Source organism: Haliotis rubra, unplaced genomic scaffold (assembly GCF_003918875.1).
Source record: "Haliotis rubra isolate DU_JTF1 unplaced genomic scaffold, ASM391887v1 Scf2091, whole genome shotgun sequence".
Lineage (NCBI taxonomy): Eukaryota > Metazoa > Mollusca > Gastropoda > Lepetellida > Haliotidae > Haliotis > Haliotis rubra.
In genome coordinates, this window is record NW_025766105.1 from 45,465 (window position 1) to 67,068 (window position 21,604).

The 21,604-nt window shown below is 41.0% G+C and overlaps 1 protein-coding gene across 6 annotated transcripts; it reads right to left on the reverse strand.

Moving 5' to 3' along the window:
- Window positions 1-7,406: 7,406 nt before the first annotated feature.
- LOC124276440 lies at window positions 7,407-17,620 on the reverse strand. 6 transcript variants are annotated; one of them, XM_046712092.1, is made up of 4 exons: window positions 17,581-17,620; window positions 8,795-8,916; window positions 7,626-7,852; window positions 7,407-7,577 (listed from the first exon to the last, which is right to left on the reverse strand). In XM_046712092.1, exons 2-4 carry the CDS (start codon window positions 8,904-8,906, stop codon window positions 7,419-7,421), a joined length of 498 nt encoding a protein of 165 aa, XP_046568048.1. In that variant the 5' UTR covers window positions 8,907-8,916; window positions 17,581-17,620; the 3' UTR covers window positions 7,407-7,418. The 6 variants fall into 6 exon arrangements, with proteins under 6 accessions (XP_046568048.1, XP_046568049.1, XP_046568047.1 ...); XM_046712093.1 differs by lacking the exon at window positions 17,581-17,620 and adding an exon at window positions 9,151-9,209; XM_046712091.1 differs by lacking the exon at window positions 17,581-17,620 and adding an exon at window positions 9,043-9,133.
- Window positions 17,621-21,604: the final 3,984 nt, after the last annotated feature.

A 21,604-nucleotide genomic window follows, 5' to 3' on the forward strand; every position in this document is an offset into this window, starting at 1 on the left:
TCTATGGAAACGCACCTCCTCTGGCCACCTGACTGACACAGCGGGAAATTCAAATCTGGATTTATAAATGAGAAATAGATTTTCAAAATGTCTCTGCGTCCCTAATTTTTGCTGTGAATCGTAACAGCATACTTCTTTATACTATGACTTTATATCATCCTGAACCGGTGAGTCAGTTTTGTGATATTTCATGGAATGTACTTAAATACTACATTGCTTTGCATCTAAGGACAGCTTTGACAAGGCAAAGAGACCACACCCTATCTGTGTATAGGTTTGAACCCAGCCTTTAATTACTGCATCTGTGACAAACAAATGTAATGTGTGAACACCGAGAGGAGAGAGTAAGGTTCACATTCGTCATGAGGAGGCACCTTTAGGACAATTGTCATGTTGCTATGAGAAGAAGTACCGCAACCTTGAATTTAACTTAGCTCTTTGTCCGAAATATGTATACCAGTTCAGGGATAAAAAGAGGGGTGTGGTCTTACAACAGCACGTAGCTCTCTTGATTCAAACTGCCAGATTCTGACTCGGTTTCTACTAAACCTGGCAAAGCCATAACATACCATTGCACTGATATTTAAATTTCTACAGTTCACAGAGGTATCATAGTTCAGCAAATTTTCATTGAGGTACACAGACCAGAATAATGTTCAACACGACCCCCTATGTCATAGTTCAGCACAATTATCATTGAGGTACACAGACCAAAATAATGTTTAACACGACCCCCTATGTCAAAGTTCAGCACATTTATCATTGAGGTACACAGACCAAAATAATGTTTAACACGACCCCCTATGTCATAGTTCAGCACAATTATCATTGAGGTACACAGACCAGAATAATGTTCAACACGACCCCCTATATCATTGAGGTACACAGACCAAAATAATGTTCAACACGACCCCCTATGTCATAGTTCAGCACAATTATCATTGAGGTACACAGACCAAAATAATGTTCAACACGACCCGCTATGTCATAGTTCAGCACAATTATCATTGAGGTACACAGACCAAAATAATGTTCAACACGACCCCCTATTGTGTGTACCTCAATGATAATTTGCATCAGTGGCCATCAAATAGCCAATTCTTTTCACTGATTTACCCACTTCGGCTGTTGTTGTAAGTTGTTTGAACAGATGATTAATTAAAACTTCCAAAGGTTTTATGGTATTCTCGTCGAGAAAAAGTATGTCTGACGCAATTACCTATTTATCTTGTACCATTTGTTTACATGTTTATACATGTGTCATTTATTCAGTCGCCTTGTCTGTGCATGTGTATAACTGGTCCCTCTGGTAGGACAGGATGCACTGACTTTTGGCCAACACCTGGAATCATGACTGTTTGGCGGTGCTTCAGGAATACATGCGTATGATTTAGTTGTATTCATTAATTGGAGTCATGTTTCAGCACAGGTTTCATGTGATTATGGACGGGATTGTGACACTATTATTTTTAAGAAGTACAGAAATTATTGTCAAGCCAAGTGTCAGGATTATGACCTCCTGATCCCCTGATCACATGAAGCTAACGAAGCTCTGAGCCCCGGATAGAAGGATTGACCTATAGACATTAAAATAAGATATTTTGTAACATAATTCCCTTCCACACTTGTACACTTCTGACAAGGATGTGCGAACTATTTCAACCAAGGAAGGCAGAAATCCTCAAAGCCACACTCCTCTCTGATCAGTTTCTTGTGGATTGTACTGGAGGAACATCATTCGTATAAGTGTAATCCCATCAGTCCCGCAAAAAGGCAGCATATAATGTTGCGCTTATTGTCTGCTTTCTGAATGTAACATCCTCGGCATCCCAGAACCAGGATACCACAACCTTTACAGCTGATGGGAACTATCTTCTTCAGGTGGTGGGGATGTCAAATGACTCCACTGTTGTGATTGGCGTTTGACTTGAGAAGTGAATGCATGGTCAAAACGTTTCAAGGACCCTTCTCTATCATAGTTGTAGATGTGTGACGTTTTGGAAACCAATACTGACACTTTCTTTATTGCAAGAGGTCAAGGTGCAATGGAATATCCTCTCTTCTGGGAAATGGACCCGTTGGTCGGTCATCACCATACACCAGATTCTCGGGACCCTTTCCGCTGTTGCTTTCGTCACAGGTCGTCCAGGACAGAGCTTCAAGGCTATCTCTGCTACGCTTAAACTTTACTCCTTACTTCTTAAGGGTGGTATTGGAAGTGGCACCCTTCCCCAAAGTTTTACTTATAGCTTTATGTATTGGTGTCAGTGTTAAGTAAGCCCTTTGTCTTCAAGCACCTGATCACTGTATGTTCCTTAAGTCTGTCAATTATCTAAAAGTCACAATACTCCTGCTTACTGACTTTACTGACAATTTGCTCAGCTGTGTCTGTGTTTTATGGATGTAACATGTAATGTCCACATCAAAAGACTTCTGCTCAGAACTCATCAGACAGCCCTTGAAGATATGTGATCACGAGGATTATAACATACCATTCAGCCATTGTACATATGATATTCAAATATATTCAACCACACACATTAAGGGCTACCGTTAGTTTACCACACACAGTAATGTATTTGCAGTAATATTTGTTTGTCCTAAACGTGAGTTCCATACATTTGGTCTGTACACAAAATGCTTTCATTTCCTTAATTACTGTGAATTTAAACACAGTGAGATAAAGTATTTTTATTCAACAGGATCCCGCCCAGTTCAGCTGTAGGGCAGACCAACCACCATGGTGCAGAAATCGAGCCACAAGCAGGATCCACTAGCTGGGCATTTCTCTTAAGAAGCATAAAAATGAGGTATGTACGGAAGCGTAGTAGGGCAACGGTGAAAAAACATTTTGGTCTTACTATCTCCAATTTTCACCGTGGCCCTACTACGCTTCCGTAGGTATGAGTTATGTTGGTAAAGAATAAAAGTCCAAAGTTTCCAAAGCTCAGACAGATTTCATATCATGTCATTTCACACAATGCCCAATGTAATCTTCTGGAGAAAGGCCAAGTTTAAAAAGCAGCTTAACTGTTGTCATTGATCAAATTATTTAAAAGATATCTTGGGTTCCAATTCGAAATGTGGTTTTATTCAGGTTTAATCCTCTGAAGAATCAACTCAATGAATGTGGTAGGAGAGGCATCAAAGTTCCAAAAAAGCAATTGTGACAGAAATAACTACTCCAAGCACTCGTAGATTGGATTTATTGTGTGTTAATGTCAAAATGGTGATACTGACGTTAATATTATTGTGCAACATATCGTGTCGAAATGCATTAGGAAAATGTAATAAACATTAATTTCAAAATATCACAAAAGTGAACACGATTAAACACAATAAGCTCCAACGTTAGCAATATCATAAGTGATAGAATTAACGGATATAAAACATGAAACAAACAAATAAAAGGGGGTTGGAACAGCAGCATAAGTCTATAAATAACTGAAATGGCAGTTTAACTTAAGTATAATTGAGCTATCGGTCAAAATCAGGTGTCTAGGAAGATGTGCGATAGTAGCATATTTGATGTGATTAGGAATACCTTCAAGTAACAAGTGCGAAAGTGGCATTCGGAATAGACGAGATATTAGTATGATTCAGGCGATTAGCAGTAACTAAGATAGCGGAAAAACCAGGCGCCTAGTAATAAGTGGGATACCAGCATACTAGAGGAGATCAAGAACAACTGAGATATCAGTATTATTAAGAGGTCTTGAAATAAGTGAGATAGCAGCATATTTGATGCGATTAGGAATATCTGCGATATTACCATATTTGAGGCGATTGGGAATACCTGTACTTAAATTAGCAGTATTATTTAAGAGTATTGTAATAAGTGAAGTAGTAACATAATTGAGGAGACTAGTGATAGATGGAATTACCACAAAGGAATCTTTCCTTCAGGTATGATAATCATGGTTTCAAACACAGAATCGTTAAAGCTTGCACTTTCAACATCTATGAAATAATATCTGACAGTTATGTTCACATTTCCCAATCGAAGAATTTCCCAGACCTATTGAATTGTATCCCAACATCTGCCAACTCCAAACAAGAGCTCCTGGAATGGATTTAAACACGTACACCTCTTTCTGTTGAAAATTCTTCAACCATCTGGATTAAAATGTAGTGTGCTACATTTGCTGCTGCTCTTCTAGTTAGGGACAAACACTCATGCACATAAAAGAGTCAGAAGACTGCCAATGCCGAAACACGTGAAGCATACAAAGAAAATACAATCTAACATCCTGTCCAGCGGCACCTTCCTTGTCGTAACAGTGTCAGCGTCTCGAGTTCCTTGTCCGGAAGGGACACGGTCAGTTTCGTCCTGAGGCGTGACCTTCACCTGTCTCCATCCTCGGGGGTCTTCGTTGTCCTGGACATTCTGGCGGCGGTGGTGGACATTCTGGACAAAGATGGTGGCAGCGATGGCGAGAAAACCTTGGATGTGGACCATGATGAGGTGCATGGAGAGGCTGGAAACAGAATCAGAAGTTGAGGATGTGGAGTTGTGGATTACACTGAGGAAAAGGGCGTTCGACACAAACACGGTCATGACAAAACCCATCTTCTCCCCCGAGATATCCGGCAACAAAAAGACGAAGCTGTTGAGGGCAGACTGAAGACACATTGGGAAAACCAGGTTCAAGACGTGGAACAAGTACTTCCTGGACAGATGAGTGTAGAATGTGGCTAGATGGTAAGTGGCTTCATGCACAAAAGTTGCTTTAGCCGATGTAATGTTTACAGCCTCCCATTCCCCATTGGTTTGCAGGTTCAAGCCGTCACCGCCCACAGTGATTTCTGGTTCTAGGGTGATCTTGTATCCCACTCCTGAAGAAAACAACACTGGACAGATCTGACTGTCGAATGGGTATTTTCTCAGATCTGTTTTGCAAAGGACAGATACTGTCATCGCATTCTGCCAGAAAAGACGACCATCATATGTTAATGTGACAGGCATTGATGTCTGCAAGGGGCCATCACCCGAAGACTTATTCGCCTGAATCACCGTAGGGGTCCATAGCTCCTGCACTGCAAGTTCCACTCGATCTATACCGGGATACCGAGGGATTCCACTTCAGAGAGTTGTCCGTCCAGACAAACGTGGGTGGCATCATCTAGATCATGCACTTGCATCGGTCCAAGTGTGATACTCACATAAGGAACTTGTGTCCGTAAGACGATCGGTAGGTCCTTTCGGATCAAGACGAGTCTTCAGTCTCTTCAGACTCTGTTTCAAGTCATCTTGATTCCCGGAGACACTTGTTGACATTAGGAGGGCAGCCGCAAAGACGAATATCAGCCTAACAGAGTTCATCGTCACACCTGGCCACCTGGCTGTGTAACTAACGAAGACAGAAGTAGATGTTGCTAGATACGTTATATACAGTTCCACTGCACAGATTCATACGTTGACATATGTCTGAATCCGACTTTTAATGGGAGTGAATACGTCTACAAGCATATTACAGCGGAAATACTGTTTCCAATTACTGATTAATAACATGAACCACAGCTTATCAGCACTTTCATGCCGCGCAGGACGGAATCAAATGTGTACAAAAACTAGCTGCAACGTTAATCGTTATCGACATTATATGGTGAGGCCAGTGCATCTCGCGCCTAGGTGACAAACAGAATGTCTATCTGGCAGGTATGGTAAACACCGTTAATGCACATAAATTGAATACAGACTAAGAGGATTGCTGCAACACTGGCTCTGGCCATGTCGCCGTCCTGGTTAACCGACCTCAAAGTAAATTGGAAATTGAAAAAATATCATCAATAATGTAGATACACTTATATAAAGACTTTCTCTAGTTCAGGACCTGTTATTATCAAACTCACTAACTCACTTCTGTATCTCAGAGCTCATAACACAGTTATATGTTTCCCTCAAAACTTTATATTTTCCGAGACTAAGCGTTTGTCTGAACAGTAGTCTGGGGGCTGCTAAATGCTGCGTTTTCCCTCTCTCCATTTTCAGTTTCAAAGAATATGGATTCAGTTGGATTGACATATACGTCATGACAACGGAATGGCATACACGCACCTGAAAGTGTAGTTTAAACATTGAAACCTCTGTGCCATTATTCTCGGGAGTTATTCGATTTCAGTTCTGATTTGTCAATCCAGTATGCTGATAAACATCTTCAATCACCATGGCAACTCAAAATATACATTGACAATAACGTAACAGAGAGAGTGTATCTACCAAACAACTAATGTTGCATGATGCCCAGTACAGGAAGTGGGCGTTCCTAGGTTTAGGATGCCAAAGTAAGATAAACAATATCTTTGAAGATTGGCTTTCCGTTTGTTATATGGATATGTGTAAACATTGGAGTAGACACACAAGTGTCTACAATGACATGGATGGGTGCAGCGCGGTTATTAGTTGAAGCACCGTGATCCCCGGCTCACAACACCGCAGGCCTTGAGGATGTAAAACACTTGCTTCCAGCTGTACTTGCGTTAAGTTGGAATCTCTGTGTGATCATCCGAGTACCAACATTTTGGATAAGAGACAGCATGGAGATACACATGGTGTAATTGTCTCCCTCATAACACGTTCCCAAATGATCAATTGAACGTGAATATTTTCAAACTTCATTTATAGAAGTTGTGACATGTTTTCACGTGCGCGAAATATACAAGTCGGGAAGCGCACGTAATATCTCCAAATCATCATCGATAGCCTTCCCTTTCTCAGGTCCAGTCACAAAGTTATTCCTTGTGGACGAGCACCCTCACGGTCTAGTGGATAGAACGTTCGGACTAGTACTAACAGCATACACACACACGATCGCACGTACACATACATACACAGAGAGAGAGAGAGAGAGAGAGAGAGAGAGAGAGAGAGAGAGAGAGAGAGAGAGAGAGAGAGAGAGAGAGAGAGAGAGAGAGAGAGAGAGAGAGAGAGAGAGAGAGAGAGAGAGAGAGAGAGAGAGAGAGAGACACGCACGTACACAAACGTACACACAAATTTATGAGCTCAATAATCTTGAAAACAACGTTTAACCCTATTTCACCCAATCTTGTCATATTGGCTCAAAAGCCTTAGTCACGACAGGCGTCACAACTGATCATCTAGGCCGTCTTCTTTGATTTAAAACCACGAAGCCATGAAGTAGACACGGTGAAGTTTAACATGGTTTCATATATGCATTATATCAGGTGGAGATTATGCACCACATCAAACAGGAAATTAGTAATTTATACAAATCAGAACATCAGATACCCTGTACCCTTTGGAACAAAGTATTCTCATGTTTGTGTACTTAGTATAGTTCCAGTTGTCAGAACAGTGTAACCGATCAGGTTTAACATACAGATGCACAATTAGATATGTACAAAACATTGACACGGTGTATCAAATAAATAATGCAACACAGACAATAGATCAATGTTTACTGCTGAGTGAAGTGACAAAATAAGACAGAAAGTGACATACTGATAATGTTGTCTGCAGTGACGACATGTCCTGATTTCAACATCATGCATACATAGTCATCTGTTCTCACACATCTGTGGCTTGAATCTTCTTGCAAAATTTTGAATATTAGGAACTTTAAATAACGTTATCAAAATCGCGGTTTTCTCCTTGCTCAGGCAACCTCGATGACCTCGTAATTGCCAGGTACAAGTACAAGGTCACCGCCAGTGTAAAGCAAGATGTCTCGCGTTGAATCAACTACTAGAACCATGGACCGTGGTAGCTCCATCTTGATTGCCCATGACGCCCTCATCTGCATGCTCTTGTGACGGTTGGCAATACCATCATAGTTGTTCCAGGCTATTTTATTGCGTCCTTCAGAAGGAGACAGACTTGTTCCGTACACACCTACAAAGAATTACACTGGAATGAGTAACTATTGCAAAAAAATGCAAATGAGTACAGAAACGCGGGAGCTTATATAACAGAAGTAGGTTTGCGAAAGTACTGGTGCAAGGATTCTAGGCATTGTTTGGAAAAAATGTTACGACACCTGCACAATCCTGTAGTCTTTGAAAGGCAGTAGTAGAATTTATACGGATACAATAGAGAATGCATGGATGTCAGTTTCTTTATTAAGGGGAACACAACGTTTTGGAGTATACGATCACTCCTTCTACAGGTTATCACATACATACATACATACATACATACATACATACATACATACATACATACATACATACATACATACATACATACATACATACATACATACATACATACATACATACATACATACATACATACATACATACATACATACGTATGTACATGTTGGAACTACGATAGTAATAACATACCACCTTTGTTATCGTATGACTTATGTCGTTCTTAGATATACATGACTTGCAATCAAAAAGATAAAAAGTTTATAAGAATCTGCCATTTTCTCGTACGACTTCATACTTGTCCGCTTGTTATAAAATGTCAAGATGTTTCCAAAATAATTAGGATGTAACACATTAAGATATCAGAACTGTACAGATGACATACTGATCACCAGTATAACGACACCAACTGATTGACCGAGTTAAACTTGATCTCCGTCAGTCCATGCTTGTCGTAATAGGCAACTAATGTGGTCGTCAGACTAGTTGCTTTATGTGATGGATGTCACCGAATCCCAATTACATAAAAAGATGTTCATGATGTCAATCACTGGGTTATCTGGTTCAGACCCGATTATTCAGAGATCGACCTTAGCTTGATTTACAGAATGTTTGTGTTTTACTAGATTGTGTGGTAAAATGTGTAGGCATATATATTTTTTTATTATTTGTGACATACCTGTCCCATGCCGGGCATCACTTCTTCCATCACTTTGGCGTATTAGTTTCTCCCTGAGGATAGCGTCCTTCCCCGACTCGTTCGTGTAGTGGTAAAAGGTAATGGTTGCCATGTCTTAGCTCCTGAAACACAGAAAATATCATTACTTCATTTAGTCCTTTCCTCAACAAACAATAACACAACTGAAGTCTAAAGGCAAGGCTTTTTTTATAGATTCTAAAAGAAAATGCATATGTATTCCAACATACCAACAATGCTCCCTTCCTTGTCGATCAGCAAATGCTTTGTGTTTAAAGTCGCTGGCTTGAACGATGTATGTTGACAAACAGAAAGTGAAAATAGGAATGATCCCTTACAATTTCTACGAAACGCACCCAATGCAATCAATAAAACATGCGTCATACAAGGACACGCCCACAGCATGTGACGGAATGGCCGAATTCAACGTTATACGTATCAAAATACTGTGTGCGTCCAGTTTCGGTTTTCTTTTAGTGAAATGAACACAATGTCGACCTGACATTGTCCTCCTCAGAGGGCCGAGATCATGTGGCACTGTGTGTGATAAGATTTTACTAAATTGTCTGCTTTTGGATGACATCCCACCTAATCTTCCTTCATATGCATTTATTACCATACTGGCCAAAACTGTGTTTCATATGATATTTTCAATAAAATATTGATTAGTCTGTATTGCATGTTTGCCGGGAGCGGGACACTCATAAACAGGGATGTTGGATGTGAACAGAAACATTTTTTGTTTAGCTATTGTCAACCCACTTTTGTATACCCGTATGCAATGCCTATCGTGGCTTCCTACGAACAAACGCCTACGAGAAAGTTTCAAAATAGTTTAAGGTTACATACCTCTAATGTCGGTACAAGAAAATGAATGCTCAAATTGACATCTTTAATGTTGGTACAAGGGACTACATTTTCAACATGACACCTCTTATGTTGGTCAAAGGGACTACATGTTGATCATGACACCTCTGATGTTGGTACAAGTTACTACACGTTCATCACGACACCTCTAATGTTCGTACAGGGGACTACATGTCCATCATGACACCTCTAATGTTGGTACAAGATTCATGTCCATCATGACACCTGTAATGTTGGTACAAGGGACTACATGTCCATCATGACACCTCTAATGTTGGTACAAAGGACTGCAGGTCCATCATGACACCTCTAATGTTGGTACAAGGGACTTCATGTCCATCATGACACCTCTAATATTGGTACAAGGGACTACATGTTCATCATGACACCTCTAATGCTGGTACCAGGGAGTACATGTTCATCATGACACCTCTAATGCTGGTACCAGGGAGTACATGTCCATCATGATACCTCTAATGCTGGTACCAGGGACTACATGTTCATCATTACACCTCTAATGTTGGTACAAGGGGTTACATGTTCATCATGACACCTCTAATGTTGGTACAAGGGGTTACATGTTCATCATGACACCTCTAATGTTGGTATATGATACTACATGTTCATCATGACACCTCTAATATTGGTACAAGGGACTACATGTTCACCATGACACCTCTAATATTGGTACAAGGGACTACATGTCCATCATGACACCTCTTATGTTGGTACAAGGGACTACATGTCCATCATGACACCTCTAATGTTGGTACCAGGGAGTACATGTCCATCATGACACCTCTAATGTTGGTACAAGGGATTACATGTCCATCATGACACCTCTCATGTTGGTACCATGGACTACATGTTCTTCATGACACCTCTAATGCTGGTACCAGGAAGTACATGTCCATCATGATACCTCTAATGCTGGTACCAGGGACTACATGTTCATCATTACACCTCTAATGTTGGTACAAGTGGTTACATGTTCATCATGACACCTCTAATGTTGGTACAAGGGGTTACATGTTCATCATGACACCCCTTATGTTGGTATATGATACTACATGTTCATCATGACACCTCTAATATTTGTACAAGGGACTACATGTTCACCATGACACCTCAAATGTTGGTACAAGGGACTAAATGTTCATCTTGACACCTCTAATGTTGGTAACAGGGACTACATGTTCATCATGACACCTCTAATGTTGGTACCAGGGACTACATGTTCATCTTGGCACCTCTAATGTTGGTACCAGGGACTACATGTTCGTGATGACACCTCTAATGTTGGTACCAGGGACTACATGTCCATCATGACACCTCGAATGCTGGAACCAGGGACTACATGTCCATCATGACACCTCGAATGCTGGAACCAGGGACTACATGTCCATCATGAGCACCTCTTATGCTGCTACCAGGGACTACATGTCATCATCGCAGCCTCTAATATTGTTTGTACACGGGGACTACATGCTCATCATGACACCTCTAATGTTGGTACCAGGGACTAAATCTGTTCATCCATGACACCTCTTATGTTGGTACCAGGGACTACGCCATGGTCATTCATGACACCTCTAATGTTGGTACCAGGGACTACATGTCCATCATGACACCTAATATTGGTACCAGGGACTACATGTTCATCATGACACCTCGAATGCTGGAACCAGGAACTACATGTTCATCATGACACCTCGAATGCTGGAACCAGGGACTACATGTCCATCATGACACCCCTCCTAATGCTGCTACCAGGAATTACATGTCCATCATGACACCTCTAATGTTTGGTATATGATACTACATGTTCATCGCAACACCTCTAATATTGAATTTACAAAGAGACTACATGTTCTGCCTGACCCCTCTAATAATGTGTTTAGGGACTGCATGTCCATCACTGACCATTCTAATGTTTGGTGCAAGGGACTACATGTCCATCATGACACCTCTAATCTTTGTACCAGGAGTACCTGTTCATCATGAGCACCTCAATGTTAGTACAAAGGGATTACATGCTCCCATCATGACACCCCTCTAATGTTTAATTCCAGGGAGTACATATGGCCAAATACCTCTAATCACTGGGCCTCCCAGGCTACATGTTACAACATTACCTCTAATGTTGGTACAAAGGGGTTACATGTTCATCATGACACCTCTAATCCATTTGGTACAAAGGGTTACATATTCATCATGACACCTCTAGTGTTGGGGTATATGATACTACATATTGTCCCATGAGCACCTCTAATATTGGTACAAGGGACTACATGTTCTCATGACACCTCAAATGTTGGTACAGGGACTAAATGTTCATCTTGACACCTCTAATGTCCAGTGCACAGGGACTCCTGTTCAATCATGACTTACCTCTTATGTTAATTTGCAGGACTACATAGTTATCGTGGCACCTCTAATGTTGGTACCAGGGACTACATGTTCATCATGGCTGACACATCTTATGTATGTTTGGTACGAGGGACTACAGGTCCATCGCGGCCCACCTCGAATGGAACCAGGGACTACATCATCCATGTGACACCTCGAATGCTGGAACCAGGGACTACATGTCCATCATGAGACCTCTTGTCTACTACTACCAGGGAGTACATGTCCATCATGACACCTACCTTATGTTTGTTCATCATGGCACCTCCAAGGGACTACATGCTCATCGCGGCACCTCTAATGTTGGTACCAGGGGGACTACATGTTCATGACACCTCATGACACCTCTAATGTTGGTACCAGGGACTACATGTTTCATGACAATGGTGACTAATGTTGGTACAAAGGGACTACATGTCCATCATGTCCATCATGACACCTCTAATATTGGTACCAGGGACTACATGTTCATCATGACACCTCTAATGTTGGTACCAATGCTGGAACCAGGGACTACATGTTCATCATGACACCTCGAATGCTGGAACCAGGGACTACATGTCCATCATGACACCTCTAATGCTGCTACCAGGGACTACATGTCCATCATGACACCTCTAATGTTGGTATATGATACTACATGTTCATCATGACACCTCTAATATTGGTACAAGGGACTACATGTTCACCATGACACCTCTAATATTGGTACAAGGGACTACATGTCCATCATGACCATTCTAATGTTGGTACAAGGGACTACATGTCCATCATGACACCTCTAATGTTGGTACCAGGGAGTACATGTCCATCATGACACCTCTAATGTTGGTACAAGGGACTACATGTTCACCATTACACCTCAAATGTTGGTACAAGGGACTAAATGTTCATCATGACACCTCTTATGTTTGTGTCAGGGACTACATGCTCATCATGACACCTCTAATGTTGGTACCAGGGACTACATGTTCATCATGACACCTCTAATGTTGGTACCAGGGACTACATGTTCGTGATGACACCTCTAATGTTGGTACCAGGGACTACATGTCCATCATGACACCTCTAATGTTGGTACCAGGGACTACATGTTCATCATGACACCTCTAATGCTGGAACCAGGGACTATATGTCCATCAAGACACCTTTATTGCTGCTACCAGGGAGTACATGTTCAAGACGTGGAACAAGTACTTCCTGGACAGATGTATGTAGAATGTGGCTAGCTCGTAAGGTTCTCCTTCTGCATAAGTTGCTTTAGCCGATGTAATGTTTACAGTCTCCCATTCCCCATTGGTTTGCAGGTTCAAGCCGTCACCGCCCACAGTGATTTCTGGTTCTAGGGTGACCTTGTATCCCACTCCTGAAGAAAACAACATTGGTCAGATCTTACTGTCGAATGGGTATTTTCTCAGATCTGTTTTGCACAGGACAGATACTGTCATTGCATTCCGCCACAAAAGACGACCATCATATGTTAATGTGACAGGCCTTGATGTCTGCAAGGGGCCATCACCAGAGGCCTTATTCGCCAGAATCACAGTAGGGGCCCATAGCTCCTGCACTGCAAGTTCAACTCGGTCTATACCTGAGTAATCCGAGGGATTCTACGTCAGAGATGCGTCCGTCCAGACAAGGGCTACAAAGAACCCTAATTTCAGAATTTGGTTGGCATCATCTAGGTCATGCACTTGCACCGGCCCAAGTGTGATAGTTACATAAGGAACATGTGTCCGTGAGATGATCGGTTGTCCTTTCGGATCTCTAGACGAGACTTCAATGGTCTTCAGACTTTGTTTCCAGACATCTAGATTCCCGGAGACACTTGGTGACATTAAGGAGGCAACCGCAAAGACGAACATCAGCCTAACACAGCTCATCGTCACACCTGGCCACCTAGCTGTAACGAAGACAGAAGTAGGTGTTGCTAGATACGTTATATACAGTTCCACTGCGTTATATACAGTTCCATACGTTGGCCCTCGGCTTGCTATATGCATGTGGAAACATTCGGTTCGAAACGCAGATAACTTCAAAGCCAAAGGTGCCTGTAGAGCGGTTATTAGTTGAAGCACCGTGATCACAACATCACAGGCCTTGATGATGTAAACCACTTGCTTCCAACAGTAGCCTACTTGCTTCAAGTTGGGATATCTGTGTAATCATACAAGTACCAACATTTTGGATAAGAGATAGTATGGAGACACATGGTGTCATTGTGTCCCTCATAACACGTTCTGAAATTATCAATTTAACGTGAATATTTTCACACTTCACTGACAGAGGTTGTAACATGTTTTCTTTTAGCTTTCTAACGTGCGTGAAATACACGTCATCAAGTCGGGAAGGCGCACATAATATCTCCAAGTCGGTAGCTTTTCGTCACGAGACACATCAAGTCGGGAAAGACATAATACATCATGTCGGGGAGCGCGCGTAAGGTCTCCAAGTCATCGATAGCCTTCTCTTCGTTGGGTTCCGCACACAGTCACCAGGTTATTCCTTGTGGACGAGCACCCTCATGGTCTAGTGGATAGAACGCCTGCTTGGACGGCGGCAATTCCAGTGGTTCAACCCTAGCACCATCAAACTAACTGACTTAGAAGATTGATAAACTTGTTCTTATCATAGTCGTAGCTCCAAATAAGAGGATAAATAAGAATTGGTCTGACCGGAGATAGTATACTGTGTGTGAGTGGCGTGTCCATGGTAAACTGTGGCTTGGTATCTCAGTATGGTTAGATGAGTTATCTACGGATGTATAAGTCCGGACCAGTGTTAACAGCACACACACACACATGCATTCACACACACAAATACAAGGAGTACATACGCACATGCAAAGGTACATAGGCGCACATTTTTTTTTGTACACACTCCTATATGGACTCAATAATCTTGAGAACAGCGTTTAAACCTATTTCACGTCATCTCAGGTTGCCTTTTGTGATTTAAAACCGTTAAAGGCAAAACCACTGTTAAGTTTAGCATTGTGTCATATATACATTATATCAGGTGTATAGATTATGAAGAACATCAAACATGAAAGCAGTTACTTATACAAATGCTTTAACATGAAATACCCTATACCTTTCAGCTAGATATTCTCATTTTTGGTTTAATTTGTATAGTTCAGTTCAGGCTTAACTCGATCAATATGTACATCTGTTGTGCTACTGTTTCCAGCATGCTATTGTTTGCGGTTCAGATGCACCATTAGATACACAAAACATTGACACGGTGTATCGAATATACAGTACAACCAGAAATTATTTAGAATTTAAAGTTGTATTGGTTTTTCACTCATTACTCACGTATTAAATGTGATCATTAGCAGAACATAACTCCATATTCAAAGACAGGTGAAGAAGTTGAGTATTTTGTCAAAGTCACCATGGACAGCAATGCAGGCTTCAATGCGGCGGGGCATGCTACTGATCAAAGAAGTTAGAAAGTCGTGGCCCATGCTGTCCCAATATCGGACCACCTCTTCTTTAATTTCAGCAATATTTGTCAGATTTTTCTTATTGACACTTTCCTTCATTTGGTCACCTAAACATTTTTCTATTGGATTAAAGGTCAGGGCTGTAAGGCTTGGCCAATCTAGTAATGTCATCATATTTTGGGTCAGGAAACCAGGGCTGTGAATGCTTTGAACAATGTTTTGGGTCGTTGTCCCTGCTGGAAAATCCAAAACTTTCTATAGAACACGTGAGCAGATGGAAGTAAATGTCCCTCGAGAATATCTGTGTACCGCTCACTGTTCATATTCCTTCAAATACACAGAGGGGCATTGCCCCTAACACTGAAATGCCACCCACACGTTAAATTTCGGACTGTACTTTGGGCGCTGATACAAAGGTTTTCAGTTTGTTTGGACCAGAATTTCAGTGTATTAGGAAACAGGTACACAGAACTTTTCATCTAAGAAAATCACATTGTCCCAGTTAAAATTTCTGCTGTAAGCACCAGTTCAAACTTCGCTCCTTTTGTTCGGTTTCATGATCGTTGATGGAATTCCTCTACTTTTCTATAACCCATTGCATGCGGCTCAGTTCTAATTGTCTCCTTACAGACAGCCACAGTTCCTCTATCAATCATATCCAGCCGTAAGTTTTCTAAACTTCGTTTGTTTTAGAAACAAGAATACCAAGCCACCACCTGTCACCGACAGTCAATTTCTGGAGCCTACCTGCCTCCCTGGTGCTCAATGCCATATATCCATTTGCAATATTTTTTCAAAACACGATACACAGTGGACAAAGGGATGCCTGCTCTACTTGAAATCACTTTAGCTGATCTGAATGTGCTTGTTATAATACTCTAAAATCAACTTCCTCTTCTAAATCATCAATACTGAGGATCACTGGAAATGTCGTCTGCTAGCAAGTAAACAAGAGGAGAACTCTTTACAAACTAATGAAAAGGATTAACGGGTTGTCTCTCGGAGAATGAAACCAAGTACTTGATAGCTGGTCAAGGTTGTTTATACTAGAAATCAATTAAACATATTCCTAAAATTCTCAATAATTTCTGGTCATACTATATAATACAACACAGGCAACGATGGAGAAGATCAATGTTTACTGTTGAGCAGAGAAGTATCAAAACAAGCCACAAAGTGACATACTGATAACTGTTGTGTTCTCTTCATGGATGACATGTCCTGTTTTCAGCGTTATACATATCCATCTGTGGTTTGGAATCTTCTTCTTATAGAATTTTGAATATATGAAACTTGAATTATATTGTTTTATCAGGATTTTCTCCTTCGTTCCTCGTTCGGACAAATTTGATGGCCTCGTAATTGAAGTAGAAGATCACCGGCAGTGTAAATCAAGATATCTCGGAACGGATTTGACAGAACTTCTTTAACCATGACGGCAGGTACCTCCACCCTGATTGCCCATGATGCCTTCATCAGCGCGTTGACAGCACCATCCCAATTGTTTCAGAGCTAATTTCTTGCGTACTTCAGAAGGACACAGACTTTACTGAAATGAGTAAATATTACAAAACTGCAAATAAGTACCGAAGTGCGGGAGCTTATATAATAGAAGTGGCTTTGAAATAGGTTTGTAGAATTTATGCGCGATGCAAGAGAAGGAAATGCGTGGTTGCGCAACTTCTTTATAAAGGGAACAAGAACGTTTTAGGTATGCGCTTACTCCTTCAACAGGTTATTGGAACGCCAGGATGGGAGAGCGTATGGATGTGCGTCTGTAGAACTACAATAGAAATAACATATACCGCTGTTATCTTATGACCTATGTCGTTCATTGAATGTACATGACTTTACAATCAAAAAGCTCAAAGAGTTTGTAGGAGATCCGCCAAGTTCTCCCTGGTTCATACTTGTCCGACTTGTCAAATGTTTCCAAAACAATGTGTGACGGGTTATAAACTGTTTGGGATGTACGGTGGCACTCACATTAGGTAATGCCTTTGATATGTTCTAGAAAGAACAGCCATATATTATTTAAACACACAAAGAACGTTCCCTTCCTTGTCCATCAGCAAATGCTTTGTATTTAAGTCGCTAAGCTTGAACGATTTATGGTGACAAACAGAAGTGAAAATAGTAATAACCCCTATACAGTTTCTAGGAAACGCACTTAAAGAAATAAATAAAACCTGCACGCGATACAAGGGAGCACGCTCACAACATGTGACAGGATGACGTGGTCGGGTCAAAGAGCTATATAAAGTATCGCATAATGTTAGTATGCACGACCAGTTGCGTTTTTCCTTTTAGTGGAATGAATACAATGTCGACCTGGCATTGTTGGTATAACTATTCTCATCAAAGGGCCGATATCTTCTAATGCACTGTCTGTGATAAAGATTTTACTAAATTGTCAGCTTTTTCGAGGACTTCTCGCACTTAGTTTTCCCTCATTATACATTATCATTATGTACTAAAGACTGTGCATCATATGATATTTTCAACAAATTAAAAAGTAAGTCGGTATTGCATGTTTGCCGGGGGTGGTGGGGTGGGGGTGGGGTTGGCTTCAGGGGGTAGTTTAATGTTACTACATGTTCATCACTTGGCTTGCCTCTGATGTTGTGGTACCATGATACTACATGTTCATCAATGAGCACCCCTCTAATCATCTGTGGTACATGGTACTACATGATCATCATGACACCTTTAATGCTTTGAACAAGGGACTACATGATCATCATGACCTCCTCTAATGTTAGTTCATGATACCACGTAATTCATCATGACACCTCTAATGTCGGTACATGATACTACATGTTCATCATGACACCTCTAATGTTGGTACATGTTACTACGTGTTTATCGCTGACTTCACCTCTAATGTTGGTTCATGATGCTGCATGTTCATCATGATACCCTCTATTGTCATGGTACATGATACTACATGTTCATCATGGCTTCTTCCTCAATGTTTATTTTATGATACTACATGTTCATCTTGACACCTCTAATGTCGGTACATGGTACTACATGTTCATCCCATGGCTTACCTCCTAATGTTGGTTCATGATACTACATGTTCATCATGAGCCCTCTAATGTTGGTACCTTGATACTACATGTTCATCACTTGACACCTCTAATTGTGGGACTATGACACTACATGGTCATCCTTGACACCTCTACTGCTGGTACAAAGGAGGACTACATGTTCATCATGGCCACCTCCTAATGTTGGTACGAATTGCTACATGATCATCATGACTCCTCTAATGTTGAGTACATGATACTACATGTTCATCCATGACACCTCTAATTGTGGGGACATTATTTTCCATGAATCATCATGAGCACCTCTACTGCTTTAATTTACAAGGGACTACATGTTCATCATGACACCTCTAATGTTGGTACATGGTACTACATGATCATCATGACTCCTCTCTAATGTTGGTACATGATGCCACATGTTCATCATGACACCTCTAATTATGGTACATGACACTACATGGTCATCATGACACCTCTAATGCTGGTGCAAACAGGGATTTACGTGTTCATGCTGACACACTCTAATGTTGGTACATGGTTCTACATGGTCATCATGTCACCCCTCTAATGTTGGTACATGCGTCTAGAATGATCATCGTGACACACCTCTAATGTTGGTACATGGTAATATATCTTCATCATGACACCTCTTATGTGTGGTTACATGATGCTACATGCTCATCATGAAAGGCACCTCTAATGTTGGTACATGATACTATATGATCATCTTGACACTTTTAATGTTGGTACATGATACTACATATTCATTATATGACACCTCTAATCTTGGAACATGATACTGCATATTCATCGCTGGCTTCTCTAATGTTGGTACCATGATACTAGATGATCATCCATGACACCTCTAATGTTGGTACATGGTAATATATCTTCATCATGACACCACTAATGTCGGTACATGATACTACATGCTCATCATGACACCTCTTATATTGGTACATGGTACTACACGGTCACCATAACACCTCTAGTCTCGGTACATGATACTACATGTTCATCATGACACCTCTAATGTGGTTACATGATACTACATGCTCATCATGACTCCTCTAATGTTGGTACATGATACTATATGTTCATCATGACATCTCAAATGTTGGTACATGATACTGCATGGTCATCATGACGCCTCTAATGTTGGTACATGATACTGCATGGTCATCAAGACGCCTCTAATGTTGGTACGTGATACTGCATGGTCATCATGACACCTACCTATAATGTTGGTACATGATACTGCATGAGTCATCAGTGACACCTCTAATCATTGAAAATTTTTATGATACTGTAGTCATCATAACACCTCTAATGTTGTTACATGGTACTATATGTTCTTCATGACACCTCTAATGTGGGTACATGATACTGCATGGTCATCATGTCACCTCTAATGTTGGTACATGGTACTATATGTTCTTCATGACACCTCTAATGTGGGTACATGATACTGCATGGTCATCGTGACACCTCTAATGTTGGTACATGATACTACTTAGTCATCATAACACCTCTAATGTTGTTTCATGATACTGCATGGTCATCATGACACCTCTAATCTTGGTACATGATACTACATGTTCATCATGACACCTCTAATATCTTGGTACATGTGGGGAATCAACCCCGTGCCTTCGACTTGACGTGCCAACGCTTTAACCACAAGGCTACCCCACAGTCTCAGGCCAGTCATATTTTCCATCCTTTTGACGCACCAACAGAATCAGAGACAGAATCACGAAATATCGCGAGTATTAATTGACGAAGGCCTGCTCGATATGTGCTAATACTTGTAAAGTGAAAATACATCAATGTGGCGATAACTATCCGACTAAGAATCACCACTGTCTGCCATATTTCCCAACGCAGACTCAACAATACGGTATTAAGAGCTGCCGTTGAAGCTGCTGAATATAATGCAGACAGCCGATTCATATCCGGGCTGAAACGTGATCAAATCTTAGTGACGATGTTTTACTGCTAACCGTGTTATTTCTTGAAAAACCACTGCTGCAGTATTTTCCATACTGTTATCTTACCCGTTAATAGCAGTTCTGTAATTTCACATATCAATGACAAAGCGTCCTTATCAACTGAGTAATCATAACTGTCTATCAGTCAATAATTACACAATTCATAATCAAGCCCCTTAACTGTACATTTCGTATGGTCTATATCTTAATGAGCACCGAGGTATGGAAGCGACCATACAAGTTCCGAATCTATGAGTGAATGTTAATTATATGGTTTTACGACGCTTTTAGCAATATTCCAACAATATCGGCAGGGGCCACCAGAAATGGAAACTACATATTGTGCCCATGTAGGAATCGAACCCAGGTCTTCGGCGTGACGAGCGAACGCTTTAACCACTAGGCGCGGCCTCCGAATCTATGGGATTATGAAAGGTTTCAACTTCAGCTTTAGGTATATCGATGAAGTATGATGTCAGCTCGATGGCCATTAAATAGCCAATTCCTTTCACTGGTTGCTACGTTATTATTTGTCGTAAGGTTGTTTGAACAGATATTAATTGACTTAAAAGGTTTTGTAGGTATTCTCGTCGAGAAAAGTATGTCTGACGCAATTACCCTGTTGCCATCTTTACCATTTGTTTACATGTTTATACATGTCATCATTATTCAGTCTTGTCTGTGCATGTGTATAACTGGTCCTCTGGTAAGGACAGGATGCTGACTTTTGGTAACACCTGGAATCATGTTTCATTTGTGGTGCTTCGGAATACATGCGTATGGTTAGTTGTATTCGTGGTGGAGTCATGTTTCCAGCTGCGGGGTTTCGTGATTATGGACGGGATTGTGACATATTATTTTAAAAGTACAGGTGGTGGAGATGTTAGGCGGCTCCATCGGCGTTTGTCTGGAAGGTGAAATCCTCTTTGTTCCAAAACGTTCTCTGCCGATGTCATGATGTGTAAAATGTGTGAGGTTTGGAAACCAATACTATTTTCTTCGTGCAAGAGGAGTCCGAGCAATG